Source organism: Alternaria postmessia, assembly GCF_024291825.1.
Source record: "Alternaria postmessia strain BMP 2775 chromosome Unknown scaffold_8, whole genome shotgun sequence".
NCBI lineage: Eukaryota > Fungi > Ascomycota > Dothideomycetes > Pleosporales > Pleosporaceae > Alternaria > Alternaria postmessia.
Window position 1 is genome coordinate 116,767 of NW_026260081.1, and position 14,695 is coordinate 131,461.

Below are 14,695 nucleotides of genomic sequence, written 5' to 3' on the forward strand. Positions count from 1 at the left end.
ATCAATAACACGAAACAACACTCGTTGAAAGCCTGGGACTACCGCACAGCAAATTGCAGAGACCCCCACCCGCGTCCAATCAGACGCCACTCCATCAACAATACCATCTTGAATCAGTCGAACTTTGTACAGGCATTCGCTTAAAGCCAAATCCAGCATCACCGCCAACAACCAGGTGTCCGGCCATCTTTCAAGGCTGCACTCTTTCCCAACCTACGCGACATGCCACGTCGGTAACGTGCATCATGGCCCGCAAAGGCGGGAGCTCGACTCAGCGGATGGCACCGCCACCAGTGACTAACGGCAATTCGAATGGCGTTCCGCCCCCTTCGACCATCGCGGCTCAAATTGTACATAACGCTTCAAATGTCAATGCGCGGCATGGCCAAGTAACCAAAGTCAGTTTTGGTGAACTAGTAAAGGAGTTTCTTCAACATCCAAACACCGACGAGCCTGATCAACAACTCGTAGCGCTCGTGTGCGTCATCGCGGAAGCCGGTCTTGAGGGACTGTTCAAACATGATCCGTTTGCCCAGGACCAGCAGAGGCAGCAAGGCATTGACAGTATTGCCGCGCTCACCTTCATCCTGCAACAGAAGCCACATCTACTGCTGAGCACCCGGGACAGCGAAGACGACGGTATACCTCGGCCTCCACTTATTCTCTGGTTATACCCCAAGTTACTGGGCCTGTTGACGTATACAACACTCAATTCTGTGCACGAACATGTACAGCAACTGCTCCATCTGTGCCTAAGCGTGCTTGCTCGGACATCTGCCCTCTGGCGCTCAGCTGCAGTAGTCTCACAACTTTACAGGTCGTGTGTGCAATGTGAGTACTAAGCCAGAACCCTTTCCCCATCCGCTTACCTCTTTCCAGCTATCCTGACAAAATTGCAATCCGTGGACGATCCGGTTTCGGTACCTGCGCCGTCTTTCAGTGTTGCCCTGCCATCATCAAGCAACATCAGTGTGTTCTGGCCAGAAAGCCAGCAAATTATTGCTTTGCCCCACGATCTGCAGCGAACCATCACTTCGCAACTCGGTGCCATAAACGTTGGTTTCTGTCTGCTTCTGGCGTTGGCTAATGCTATCCAGCCTCAAGAGAGGGAATCTGTGACGCCTGGTGCCTTAGATCATCATCTACCCTGGATCATAGATAGTGCTCAAGCTTTATGGAAATATTTCAGGCGATGGACAACAAGCTCGGCGAAGCGTCCTTTCTCCGATGAGATTACGCTTGTATATTTGCAGCTACTAGAAATACTGTTTCTTCCTTCATTGGCGCCTGGAGACCGCACCTGTACTTCGTTGAAGAATGCGCAGGCACTAATCACTAGCCTCCGCGAGTTTGTTGATGGCTTACCATCATTGCCGGCATCAGAGAGCAGTCAAGTGCGGCTGGCCATCATCCTCACCCACTTACGCAGTGCACTTGTCTCATCGCCTGAAAATATCCCGACAATCCGGCGTCGGCAGGAAGCGAGCAGAACAATCGTTTTACACGATGTTGAGGAGATTATAGCTAAGGCTTGCCGGGATGTGGATCATTTTTCTAAGCTCCATAAAGACTTACAGGTATGAAACGAGCACTGCAGTGTCGATCTATACTAACATATACCAGCTGGCCCTTTGTCTCTGGACCGCACCAGGCACATGGCCTATGTCTGTCGCAGACATACGTAAAGAGCTCTGTGAGAGTGACACTGGCAATTTTTCGAACGCTCAACTTGCTGAGGAATCAACGCGAATCCTAAAACTATTCCGCGTATTAAACCTAGGAACCGAAGAGAGGCCTACCAAACGGCGAAAGACATTACCAGACACTTCTGACATCAATCGTACTATATATGAGCGACTCATGATGATATTGAATGGCAGTAGTCAGGACTCACCTGTTTTCAACCTGTCTAGTCTTCACAACATCATGGAGTAAGTCGTCTCAATTGGTTCTGATAGCCATTGCTGACTTCAACAGAACAAGGTACTCATCCATGATGGACGACGAACGGCAGAACGAGCGTACACAAGTGGATATTATGACAGCATTCACAAAGATTGCATGTGCTGGGTCCCGGTGTTTGGAACCATCACAATCAGCTTCGCAGCCACTGCAGTCACTTGTCTGTATGTTGTGTGATGCAAACTCACGAAATGGACGAGACGCCGCGATGCATTGGAACGAACAGGACGATGCAGAGAGCTGGAAGGACGCTATTGCTGCCATGCTTGCGATCACGAAAGAACCAGAGTTCGAGGCGTCATCGCAATCCCGGGTGCTTATGGCTGTGGCCATTGGCCGTGTCTACAACCATATCTCTGACCCTGAGTATCTGTCTCTCGAGGTATGTGAGCTAGGACAGTGGCTGCTTGCGTCTATGAGTAGATCTTTACGGGAACTGAAACTCGCTGCGACAAGTTCCTTGATGGTGTTTTTACGAGATGACATATCCAAAACCGTTCGTGGGAAAAATCGGCGGTCTTTCGTAGAGTTTCTGGATGCTCTGGCGAAACGCAACATCTTGTCCGATCAGGAAACGTTGATCATCGCATATGGTCGAACCGCATTGACCAGCGGCGAACTAGAGCTACCCATAATATTACACCACCTCATCGAATACCTAGGCCATCCAAACGCACTGGTATGCGGTATGGCTTACCGCGAACTTGAGTCGATCGCTAAAGGGTATTCCATGGATACGATGCAGCTTTTAAGCCCTTATTGGAAGGTCATTGGCTTCTCAGTCATCAAGGACATCGTCAACCAGCCTCAGAAGGCGCAGCAGCTGGCTGACTTGACTGAGCAAAGCGTCCGTCAATTATTGGTGCAGACCCAAGCGGATACTCTTCCTCATCTTGTATTGAGCAAACGAAGAGACATCATTGAGAAGATCGCCCAGGCACGGAAAGCTTCTGTCATTGACGTCTTGACGCATCCAAGAGCCAATCTTGCGAGGATACTCGCCTTGCTTTTATCACAGCCCGTCGCTGAAGTCGAGCAGACAGCGATGGAGACTCTAGCAGCCATTGAGCCTGCTATCCGGGATGGCAGTAATAACAAGCTCGAATCTTGGGTTGCACTAGATATAACTGGCGTTGCCATCGAGATACTGAAACTAGCGGCGGACCAAGAAATTGTTAGGAAAAAGCCCTATTACAAAGGATTCAGTACCCTTGCATCGCTCGCGCCGGACACGAAATCAGGTCAGCGTAAATCTACTTCAAAGACCAAGAACCTGGATGCATTCTGCGAGACACATATTCTAGGCATTATAGCATATTTCTCGAATGTCATCGAAGCCCCCAACGCCCAGGGGAAGGCAACACCCCATACAATGCCCGAAAGGAAGAGATGCATAGCTGCTATAGGGGATCTCATCCACCTTGCGCGATTTAGCGTAAATGGAGCGTTGCCACAGATTCGCGCCTGTCTCCAATCGGCCATGGGAGATCCAGACCTATGCGACGATACATTCACTGTCTGGTCTGCGTTCTTGGCAGCTCTCGATGGAGACGAGACAATGCTAGTCGTTGATCAAACATTCGCATTGATCGTACAACACTGGTCAATTTTCTCCGAAGATACGCAGCTCAAGGCTCACAAAGCTATTGAGGGCATAATACAGCAGTATAATGCGCAACTTCGAGATAGAGTGGAATACCTTCCTTCATTAGCGGGCATACCAATGCTCTCCAAAATTGAGGGAGAATTGGTAAAGTTCAAAGATATGGTCGAGACCATCAAGGTCTTCCATGCCTTCAGCAATCGATGCAAAGATCAGAACTCAGTCGTAGTGCGACAGGCACTGGTAGAGCTTGTGCCATTTCTAGATGCCAACCAGCGAGAGCTGCACCAGTCAGTAGTCGGTCAAAAGCCTCTCCCGATATTAGCGGCGTTGACGCGGTCTCTCCTTGACGCCAGCGTACGGTTCTCTGAAGACTATTCTGATATCACCATCCTTTGTGCTCAATGCCTTGGTATCATCGGCGGTCTTGATCCATATCGAGTGGAAACAGTTCGTGAAAAGAAGCGCGTCTTGATGCTATCAAACTTCTCACGGAGAGACGAGGACATCGATTTTGTGGCATTGCTCCTTGAGCAAGTTCTGGTCAAAGTCTTCCTGTCTACCACAAATGCTAAAGCACAGGGCTGGATCGCCTATGCCATGCAGGAGATGCTCAAGCATTGCGGGTTCAGCGCTCTCCGCGGGGCAAAGCCTCGGTCTTCGCAGACTAGCACAGAGGCACAACGCTGGAATGATATTCCAGAGGCCGTCAGAACTGTTTTGACGCCCTTCCTGGATTCCAAATATTCCGTCAACATGAATCCATCAATACAGTACGAGGGTCCGACATATCCGATCTTCAACTCGAAGCTTAGCCATGGAACCTGGCTCCAGACCTTTGTTTACGACCTGTTGCGAAAAGGGCAAGGTGTCAATGTTGAGATGGTCTTCCCTGTTCTGGCTAGAATCATCAGAGGCTACGATTTATCAATAGCTACATTCATCCTTCCGTTTGCAGCTCTTAACGTTATCGTATCTGACAGCGATGAGAACAAGGCAAATGTTGGCCGAGAGCTCTTGCAGGTGCTGCAGGCCGACTTGCGTACGGCGGAGCAACACGAATCTTCCATCATCAAGCAGTGCAGCGAGGCAAGGCCCTATGACTACTCCATCAAACTTTATTCGCTGACCCATCGCAGAATGTGTTTCAGACACTCGACTACCTGTCACTATGGCTACAAGAGAAGAAGAAATCCCTGATTGACGCAAGAACAATGGCGGGAAAAACGGGACGTGGTGTGTCCGAGGACGAGGAGATGAACTCGATCAAGCAAGTCAGTCGCGTTGAAGGGATACTCCAGCTTATCCCCGCGGAGATTATATCCCGACGAGCCGTTGAATGCGGTTCGTATTCTCGAGCCTTGTTTCACTGGGAACAATACTTTCGCCAGCAGCGAGACAAGAAAGCGGCGTCGAAGCAGCCCTTCCCCGAGAAAGACAGTTTGCTGCAACATTTACAAATGATCTATGCGCATATCGACGAGCCGGACAGCATTGAGGGGATATCGGCCCATCTCAAGGTCCTCAATCCTGAGCAGCAGATTATCGAAGATCGTAAAGCTGGACGGTGGACAGCGGCTCAGAGTTGGTATGAGATTGCACTTTCTGAAAAACCGAACGATGTTGAGACTCAGATTAACCTTCTCACCTGCCTAAAAGAGTCTGGTCAATATGGTGAGTCTGAATAAGTGAATTCCATGAAGAGTAGCTAATGCTCGTTCAAGACTCAATCCTCAATTACGTGGACGGCTTCCATGCGACTAACTCGCTTTTGAGTAGTACATTGCCTTTCGCAGCTGAAGCAGCTTGGTCTACTGGTAAATGGGAACAACTCGATCGACTTCTTGGTACAGTTAATGTCGCAGACTCGAATCTTTTCATAGATTTCAACGTTGGACTAGGCCGAGCGTTGTCAGCACTTCGTCACAAGAACCGTATCGAGTTTCAGGCCATTATTGCAAAACTGCGAGAAGTTCTGGCAAAGAGCATGTCCCCATCCACCACAGCTTCTGTACAAGCATCGCGTGAACACCTTGTGAAATTGCACGCGCTATACGAGATAGAAGCTGTAAGCGGTATGAGCAATGGGGTTGCGGCGGACCGTGAAGTTATCCTTGAGAACTTAGATCGCCGGTTGGACGTCATTGGAGCGTACACATCAGACAAACAGTATCTTCTGGGACTACGCCGTGCCGCAATGACATTGTCTCGGTGAGCAACCTGACCTGGCATATGTTGAGTATTGCTGACAGACAATAGCATCGAATTTACGAAACTCGACATCGCTTCGGCATGGCTTACAACAGGACGGCTGGCTCGTAAGGGAGGCTTCATGACGACTGCTTTCAATTCAGTGCTACACGCCGAGCGACTTGGAGATAACGCATCTAAAATCGAATATTCGAAGCTTCTTTGGAAAGAAGGTCACCATCGTAAGGCCATTCAAAACCTTCGTGGTGCTATCGACAGCAACGCGTTCCAGCGGGAGGACACCGTGCCCATCAACATCTCTATTACTACAGCCGGTCGAGGCGAAGGGCATTCCATGAACAAGGTTAAGTGCCATGCTCAACTACTGCTCGCTAAATGGCTAGATCGCGCAGGTCAGACCCAGTCGATGTCTCTGAAAGAGGAGTATGTAATTGGTGTGCAAACGTATCCCCGGTGGGACAAAGGTCACTACTACCTGGGTCGATGGTATCTGAAGCTTCTGGAGTCAGAGAAGCAGCAGCCAATAACAAAGCAGAGCTCCGAGTATCTCTCAGGAAGCCTGGTCAAGCTGGTCGTTGAGAACTTCACTCGCTCTACGGTGTATGGGACGAAGTACTACTACCAGACCCTGCCCAAGATACTTACGCTATGGTTGGACATGGGTATGGAAGTCACGCACAACATGCCCAGAACCACCAAAGATAAGGAGTTCCATGGGCATCGGCTCAACTACCTTGAACACATCAATAAATATGTCGCGCGCTACGCAGCAGAGCGAATGCCTGCATTTGCATGGTATACCGCTTTCCCGCAGATCATCACACGCATCAGCCATCCAAACAAGAGCGTTTGGGAGGCTCTCCAGGCGATTATCATCCGAGTCGCTTCATCGTACCCGCAGCAGGCGCTTTGGGCTCTATTTGCCGTCCTTCACTCTACACAGGATGACCGCAGAGCCCGGGGCACTGCCGTTCTGCAGAAACTGCGCGTAAGTTCTCGACCTGGTCAAGGTCAGAAACCAGCTAACAACAAAAAGGACGCAACGAAGCGCAAGGGAGCTTTCGTCGACCTCAAAACCCTAATTGGTCAAGGACAGCGACTTACTGATGCACTCCTGGCAGCTTGCGACGCTCCTATAGAGTCGCGAATAGCACGCGTGAGTCTTTCGAAGGAGCTGGGATTTAACCACAAGTTGGCTCCCACGCTTCTAGTGGTACCTGTTGAGGCCAATCTGCTTCCCAACCTGCCTGCTAGCAACGACAGCCAGTCCCTCCGTCGTTACAACCCATTCCCAGCCGACGCCATCACGATACAGTCATTTGATGACGATGTACTGGTCTTGTCGTCTCTACAGCGTCCACGAAAGCTCAACGTACGCGGTTCAGACGGACGCTCATACGGCTTACTTTGCAAACCAAAAGACGATCTACGCAAGGATCAGCGGCTCATGGAATTCAACGCCATGATCAATCGGGCTCTCCAAAAGGACATCGAGTCGAGCAAACGTCGCCTGTACATCAAGACGTACGCCGTGACACCTCTCAACGAGGAGTGCGGAGCCATTGAATGGGTCGAAGGCCTCAAACCCATGCGCGACATCATCCTTCGTTTCTACCGCCAACGCAACATTGCAATCGACTATACAGAGATTCGTCTATTGCTAAACGAAGCCTGCTCATCACCATCCAAAGTCACCATCTTCACTGAACGCATCCTCGGTAAGTTCGTGCCTGTGTTACATGAATGGTTCGTAGAGACGTTTCCGGAGCCAGAAGCGTGGTTCGCAGCGCGTCTTCGGTACACACGGTCTTGCGCGGTAATGAGCATCGTTGGGCACGTACTAGGTCTAGGAGACAGGCACGGTGAGAACGTTCTGCTTGAGCAAGGCGATGGTGGCACCTTCCACGTAGACTTCAACTGCCTCTTCGACAAGGGTCTCACGTTTGAGAAACCTGAACTCGTGCCCTTCCGCCTGACACACAACATGGTCGACGCCATGGGTCCCCAGGGCGTTGAAGGTCCGTTCCGCAAGGCCGCTGAGCTCACGTATAAGCTGCTTCGACAGCACGAAGACACGCTCATCACTATTTTGGAGACATTCGTGCATGATCCCACGGCAGACTTTCTGGGTGGTAAACGGAGGAAGAAGATTGTGGGTGTACCGGATACGCCGCAGGAGGTCCTTGATGTCACGCGCACAAAGGTGAACGGGTACTTGAAGGGGGAGAGTGTACCCTTGAGTGTAGAGGGGTACGTCGAGGCACTCATTGCTATGGCGAGGGACCCGCACAACTTGGCAGCCATGTACATTGGGTGGTGTGCTTTCTTCTAGGTGGTTCATCTTTTCAGTAAAAGCAGGCGTGGAGGAGTCATGTCGAGGGCGTTGTACAAATCACACTGAAAAAGTGTCAGCAATTGAAACTCCCCTTCATCTCAAATACCACTGCAGTACAAGCGAAACTATTAGTAGCCCTTTACGTGCCATGTGAAGACTGACTCTTGCATATACAAGATTGGCATTACAATACGTAATTGTAAAAAGTAGGTACTCCCATTCTCTTGAAAACGCCGAAACAAAGACTCGTAAGAAAAGGTGATGCTATCCAAAAGACACGCTCGAGCGGATATTCGTCGTATAGCCTCGTTGTGTGATGGATCTCAGCCCAATGCGTCCGCTGCTAACTTTGCACCTATTCTTAGCAGCACTTCCCACCCATGCCAGCGTTTCCACTGTCTTGCCCACCAACATCCACCTTGGGCACCGCAGTCTGATCCGTCCTTGCGGTGTCGATTAGCCTCTTCTTGATATCTCCGGCCAAGCTGTAAAAGGCCTGGTCGACGTTGATGTTGCTCTTGGCCGAGACCTCGAGGAAGGGAATGCCAAGTTCGTCAGCGAGGGCCTGGCCCTGTTCTGTAGAGACGGCGCGCTTCTCTTCCCAATCGCACTTGTTGCCAATAAGAATCTTGTTGACACCCTCGGTGGCGTGTTGCTCGACGTTGGAGAACCATGTGCGAATGTCTGTTGCCCAGTGTTAGCCTCTAGTATCGATGCCCGCTTGTTGCTGTGCTATGCAGGATACCCAGCGGAGACGTACTGTTGAAGCTCCTTTCATCTGTAACGTCGTAGACCAGCAGAATGCCCATAGCGCCTCTGTAGTAGGCCGTGGTGATGGTCCGGAAACGCTCCTGCCCGGCGGTATCCCATATCTGCAGCTTCACGCGCTTGCCGTCGAGCTCGATGGTGCGGATTTTGAAGTCGATGCCGATGGTGGTGATGAACGAGGGCGTGAACGAGTCCTCACTGAAGCGCAGCAGACAGCATGACTTGCCTACGCCCGAGTCGCCTATGAGGAGCAGTTTGATCTACGTGGGGGGGAAGTGTTAGTGTGGGTCTTGGTATACAAGCGGTGGAGGGGCGCTCAGGGTCCAGCAAGTACGGGGTAGGGCGAGCTTACGAGAAAGTCGTAATTCCTGGATCCAGCCATGTTGGTGTAGGGCGGCGATATGCGTTATCGGTCGGTGCGTGGTATGCGGAGTTGGCGCCCGCCGGTTTGGGGTATACGGTGAGCTGGCTTCCTTTGGCGGTTGCACGAGGATGCCGGTGATGTACGCTCGACTCGACAGTGCAAGGTGCAGGCGATGGGTTTCGGTCTTGGGTATATGTCTGTCGCTGTGTGGTCAACAGCAGGCAGCGAAGTGAATGGCGTTGGAGTTCACAGGTGCCAGCCAACGTTGGACGTTAGCGCCAATAGTCCGCACGGGCTCACCACCTTCGTCACTGTCGTCCGCAGCGAGTGATGAGAGGCGGATTGGTGGCAACTGCGCTCTGGGCCCGACTCGGCTCTGACTGCCGGCATCACGACGCGAACCACAAGACATGGTCATGCTGTGGTGCCTGGTGTAGAAAAGAAAGGTAGGTCTCTCGTGTCGCCCTGCACCTTGTCGCACCTAGGCGGCTTTGACCCTCACATGCTCGACTCACGCCTACTGGAGAATACGATTCGCAGTGCACGAACTTGCTCGTAAATTTGTATTCAAGTGGGTATGTACGCTGATCATAAATGTGCTTTTACCGGGTCATCCCAGTTGCAAAAGACATGCTTCCTCAAGTAAACCATTTTGAGTACGCCCACCGGATACGCTCGACTACTTTTTGCTGTCGCTGCAGCCCACTCCGCACATCAACAAGCTCATCTATCTCCACCAACAGGTCGTGGAAGATGCGTCGCGGTAGGATTCCACTCGCAGCTTGTCGCAGTAGATGCACTTCGCAAAGAAGGAGACCGTAGTCCTTGTAAGAGATCTCGCCATCCTCGGTAGCGGTCGCGCTGGTGAGGATGCGATCAATGTTGCGTAGGATGAGCAACATGCGACCCTGCCTTGCCCACATCTGCACGCCTTTACGGCTACTAAACACACCTCGAAGGTATCGGTACACGCCAATACTGACGAGTACACCGGGCGTCAGACCAATAAAGCCAAAGAGCAATTCTTGACTCTTGAGGATGCTGTCGATACCACTCATGGCAACTTCCACATCGACCTTGGTTTTCTGCACCTGGATGAGGAGTGCGCTAGCGAGATTACCAACTATAGCTCCTTTGACTGGGCTTTGGATGTCCTTCTCGTACGATCTCAACACCGTTGTTAGGTCGCCCTCGCGAACTTTGGCTCTGATGTCGGCGATCTGTGTCTCGTTCAGTGCTGGGCCTTCGGGGTTCTTCACAGCAAAATCAACAACCATGCGCTCGAGGCTTGCACGGTCAGATTCCAAACTTCGTTTGCTCATGATGGAAACCTCGCTGTCTTCATTGTGCCGGATGGTACCGATGATTCTCATTGCAGGCTCCACGACCCAGTTTGTCCAAAAGTCAATCACAGTCTGTCCTAATTCCCGTACCCAGGTCAAGATTTCCTCTTTCCGGTTGACGAAGATGCGCAGGATAGTGGTTGAAGATACAAGGAGCATAGTGGCGGGAAGCCAGTACCGGATGATCAGGGATGGACGTCCGTTTTCCTTGACCACAGCATTGAAGTTTGACGTGTAGGTAGGCAATGCGTCCCGGAGTAGGTACTGGAGTCGCTCAGCGACGTCTGCCGGCTTGAGTGTGCTTGCTGTGCGCTCTCCAGTGGGTTCGTGCAGGGAGTAGAATTGATCGTCCTGTGTGATGCTGGCCACCGAGTCGTCGAACTTATCAACGGAAAGCTCTGCCGTGTTCACGCTTTGGATGACGGCATCCATGAGGGCAATGTTCTTGGACATGACGCTCTTCCATCTATGTCCACTTTGTGTTCCGAGGAGCGTGGGCGACTGGGTGCCGTCGTCGTGTACACTGGAAAGATTAGCAACAGCCGTATCCCGCAATGAGCTTATGACATACCTCTCGTTACCCAGGCCTTCGCCTAGCAGCACGCCGAGCGCGTTTGCGTTGGTGAGTCGTATCTTCCTTAAGGCGGCCCGCTTCTTCCTGCCTTCATTTCTCACAAGCGCTAGTGGGCTCACGACTCTTCGCTGGATGTTGGCGATGCTCCGCTCTTGCACTGCGTCTTTGACGAGGCCGTAGAACTGGCTCCATCCATCGGCCACCTGGCCGCCGCGCGACAAGACATCGTGGTATATCTCCTGCGACCATTTCCATACGCGGACTGGAGATGTTTGTATCGAGTATAAGCCAGCGAATCGGTAGGTGGAGAGAATGTCGTCCCAGTACCACAGGTCGTCTTCCAGCGGGATGGTCTGCTCAAGTATCGTACTCAAGACCTGACCGTATACCTGTGTCGTCGCCTTGCTGACTAGCAGCCATTCCAGCTCGTGCTCGTAGCTCGCATCCTCGTAGCTGCTAGCAATGTTGGCACGTTGTAGCGCCTCGGATATGCGCGCGACGGGGACAAGGCTGTGCTTGGATGACGCAGTCGTAGAGAGAGACTTGATGAGATTTTGCAGATGTGCGATTCGTGAGGTCTTGGTGGGGTTGTGGGCTTCCTCGGCGGTGATGGAAAAGCTGCCTGCTCGCGTGGCTGACAGCTGCAGCCGATCGAGCTGGCTGTCAATTCGTCGCACCTGGCTGCAATGCGGTTAGCCAGAGTTACAATACGCCGCTCCAATTGCTCGACTTACTCAACCACGAAAGACATGGTTACCGGCGCGTCGACTTTCACATGGAGGATGCGGCGGGATTCTTTTGGTACGAGGAGGGGATCGGAACCAGGATGACGCGCGCCCGCCCGCCGCCAATGACGTTCTAGAGCCTGCCACCAAGCACAACATTCCCGACGTTTTCACAACGTAACATTTCGACACAGATGAGGACGAAAAAGCATAGCGGCCGACATGTGATGCCTCCGTTCTACGTTGTTATTGTTGGTATCATGTTTCCTTGTTCAATTCCCATCGTACCTTCCAACGGCATATACTTCTAACAGGTCAACACATCGCATTCAACTATCCGATTCTGACTCAGGGACCAATCTGTCTAGGCGTTTCCCAAAAGCAAACATGGCAACACTTCCAACGGCTTCCTGACAATCTCCGGTGCCTGTACGCTCGAAACGTAGGCTGAGGCTAGCTGGCGACGCGAGCGCTCATTCGGACCGAAGGTTGATCTGCGACCTCATCCATATCCACGTCCACGGGACGCAATGCACTTGCTTCCTCGTCGGTGATGCGGGCGCTCATTGGTTCCAGGACTGGACTTGCTGAACGGGAGAGATCAAGTTGCGGCACAGTCAACCTGATACCGTTCTCTTGGTCAGGGGCTAGCAAGGTACCCTCGTCCACAAGCGAGTCGCGCTTTCTAGGGAGCTTCTGGCGCATCCCCAGTTCGTCTCCTACCATCTCGATGCTCTTGAAGTACTGTCGAGTGTCAACGTCGGGTCAGCTAACATGTGTATTGATGCAAGTACCTTGACTGTCTTGACCTGCAGCTCCAAGGTGGCGTCCTCGTCAACCACAATCATTGGGTGGGGGTGCATCTGCAGACTAGACAGTGTCCACATGTGATTCACACCACCTTCGATGCACCTTTGAAGGGCTAGAGCCTTGTGCGCACCCGTTATTATAATAACGACTTCGCGTGCCTGACGCCTGTGAGACTTTGCCAAGGTGCACGGTGATGTGACTTACATCCAGCACCGTCTGAACTCCAACTGTCAATGCCATTCTCGGCACTTGATCCAGATTGTTCCCGAAGAACCTTGAGTTGGCCAGAATGGTGTCGTACGCCAGTGTCTTCACACGAGTTCGAGACTTCAAGCTGGAGCCTGGCTCGTTGAAGGCAATGTGCCCATCTGGTCCGATGCCGCCTAAAAACAGCTCGATACCACCCGCACGCTGTATCTTCTCTTCATACTCATGGCATTCAGCTTCTAGGTCGGGCGCGTTGCCGTCGAGGATGTTGATGTTGTCAGGTTTCACGTCAACATGTGAGAAGAAGTGCTTGTACATAAAGCTGTGATAGCTTTCGGCATGGTCTCGTGGGATGCCGACATACTCGTCCTGGTTGGGTCAGCACCGCTCAACATCACGCTGCCGTGCTACACTGGGAACTAGGGTACTACGGCACATGCAGAGCGGCCCTTCATACCATGTTAAATGTGACCACATTGCGGAACGAGACTTGTCCCGCTTTGTGGCGCTGGACAAGATGCTCGTAGATTAAGACGGGACTGCTGCCAGTGGGCAACCCTAACACGAAGGGTTTCTCAGGTGTAGGGTTGAAGGCCTTAATGCGCTCTATGCTGAGGCGTTAGCTGATAACGAAACATGACAAGGGAGCAAGAGATGCACCAATGACATAGTCGGCGATGTATTGGGATGCAGATTTGGGGTCGTCTCTGATAATTAGCCGCCTACAAGCGGTAAGCAAAGGGTTAGACTTCAAAGGATTGCATGCTCATACATGATGTCTGTCTGTGCCACTGCGAGCGTTCTGTGCCAAGTGAGGGGTTAGAAGTCACTTTCCACAGCGGGCTGGCGATGGTTGTTATGAGAGTTTCAGCAGCTTCACGTCACTCTGGGTCAAGGTAGTATTGCAAGCTCGATCATCGTCCAAGGTCTCTTGGTCAACATGGACAGCGGCCAGACTTGCCGCATCTGAACACGTTCTCCAAAGAGTTCTCTGTATCGGCCCGCTTGCTCATGATGCGTCATGCGATGGACAGTTGGAGGTGAACGTGGTGGTACAACGCGCCTATCTGCACCAGCTGAGGGGCTGCTACCATGTGCAATGTTACAGGAGCATGGCAGGAGGAGCATGGTCATCCTCATCGGCCGTGATAGCAGTGGAAACCTGATCGAAAATGGGTCGCGTACTAGCCGTCACGGGCAGCCAGCAACGAACATCACGATAGCGAGCGTAATTGATAAGGCCGACGTGCTGATGGAGTCGCAGGAAGACGATGTTACATTTCTGACTCGGGGTGGCGGGCGGAGAGCGTTGCACTTGTGGCTGCAGTCCGGCGTGTTCTAGCTCACAGCCCTGTGCTGGGGGCCGGCGATTCATCAACCAACAGTGTGGTCCCAGACGCATGCAGATCCATGCATCGTCGATAAGCAGGCTTCCAACGCCCCGCTTTGACCCCCGAAGGCTGTCCCGAGAACCACTGACAACCGCGACCCGGACACCTGTAGCCGTTGCTCTGCTGCTGCTTACTGCATCGTAGTACGGCCTTGGGGTGCGGATACGGCTGATTGCTGGCGTTTGCCTGGGCAGTGCCAACGACGCCAATGAATCCTTCACCGACGGCTGTCACTTGTGGGCTTGCAGTCGTTTATCTCCTGAAGCCAGAGGGTGTCGCGTGCTATTGCCCGCCTCGCTACCCCAATGCAGGTTGGCTGGGGGAGATTTGGTCGTGAATGGACCGTGTGAAGACCCTAGCTGACCAGATGCTTAAAACCAAGTGCCCCTCGCCTTCACCCCA

General features: G+C 52.2%; 4 protein-coding genes across 4 annotated transcripts; 1 reads left to right on the forward strand and 3 right to left on the reverse strand.

The window, feature by feature from the left end:
- Positions 1–245: 245 nt before the first annotated feature.
- J4E82_002033 (uncharacterized protein) lies at positions 246–8,108 on the forward strand (the record flags this gene model as incomplete). Its single annotated transcript, XM_051728337.1, has 8 exons — positions 246–831; positions 880–1,577; positions 1,624–1,931; positions 1,978–4,654; positions 4,705–5,239; positions 5,290–5,776; positions 5,825–6,764; positions 6,813–8,108. The coding sequence occupies 8 exons, from the start codon at positions 246–248 to the stop codon at positions 8,106–8,108; spliced, it is 7,527 nt and encodes a 2,508-aa protein (XP_051591750.1).
- A 364-nt stretch (positions 8,109–8,472) lies between these two features.
- YPT2 (GTPase Ypt2) lies at positions 8,473–9,261 on the reverse strand (the record flags this gene model as incomplete). Its single annotated transcript, XM_051728338.1, has 3 exons — positions 8,473–8,795; positions 8,872–9,139; positions 9,232–9,261. The coding sequence occupies 3 exons, from the start codon at positions 9,259–9,261 to the stop codon at positions 8,473–8,475; spliced, it is 621 nt and encodes a 206-aa protein (XP_051591751.1).
- Positions 9,262–9,881: 620 nt separating this feature from the next.
- Positions 9,882–11,911, reverse strand: J4E82_002035 (uncharacterized protein; the record flags this gene model as incomplete). The annotated part of the gene is made up of 3 exons (XM_051728339.1): positions 9,882–11,109; positions 11,158–11,841; positions 11,895–11,911. 3 exons carry the CDS (start codon positions 11,909–11,911, stop codon positions 9,882–9,884), a joined length of 1,929 nt encoding a protein of 642 aa, XP_051591752.1.
- Positions 11,912–12,338: 427 nt separating this feature from the next.
- On the reverse strand, positions 12,339–14,277 carry GNPDA1 (Glucosamine-6-phosphate isomerase 1; the record flags this gene model as incomplete). Its single annotated transcript, XM_051728340.1, has 7 exons — positions 12,339–12,629; positions 12,680–12,853; positions 12,900–13,271; positions 13,360–13,508; positions 13,563–13,624; positions 13,675–13,685; positions 14,218–14,277. 7 exons carry the CDS (start codon positions 14,275–14,277, stop codon positions 12,339–12,341), a joined length of 1,119 nt encoding a protein of 372 aa, XP_051591753.1.
- Positions 14,278–14,695: the final 418 nt, after the last annotated feature.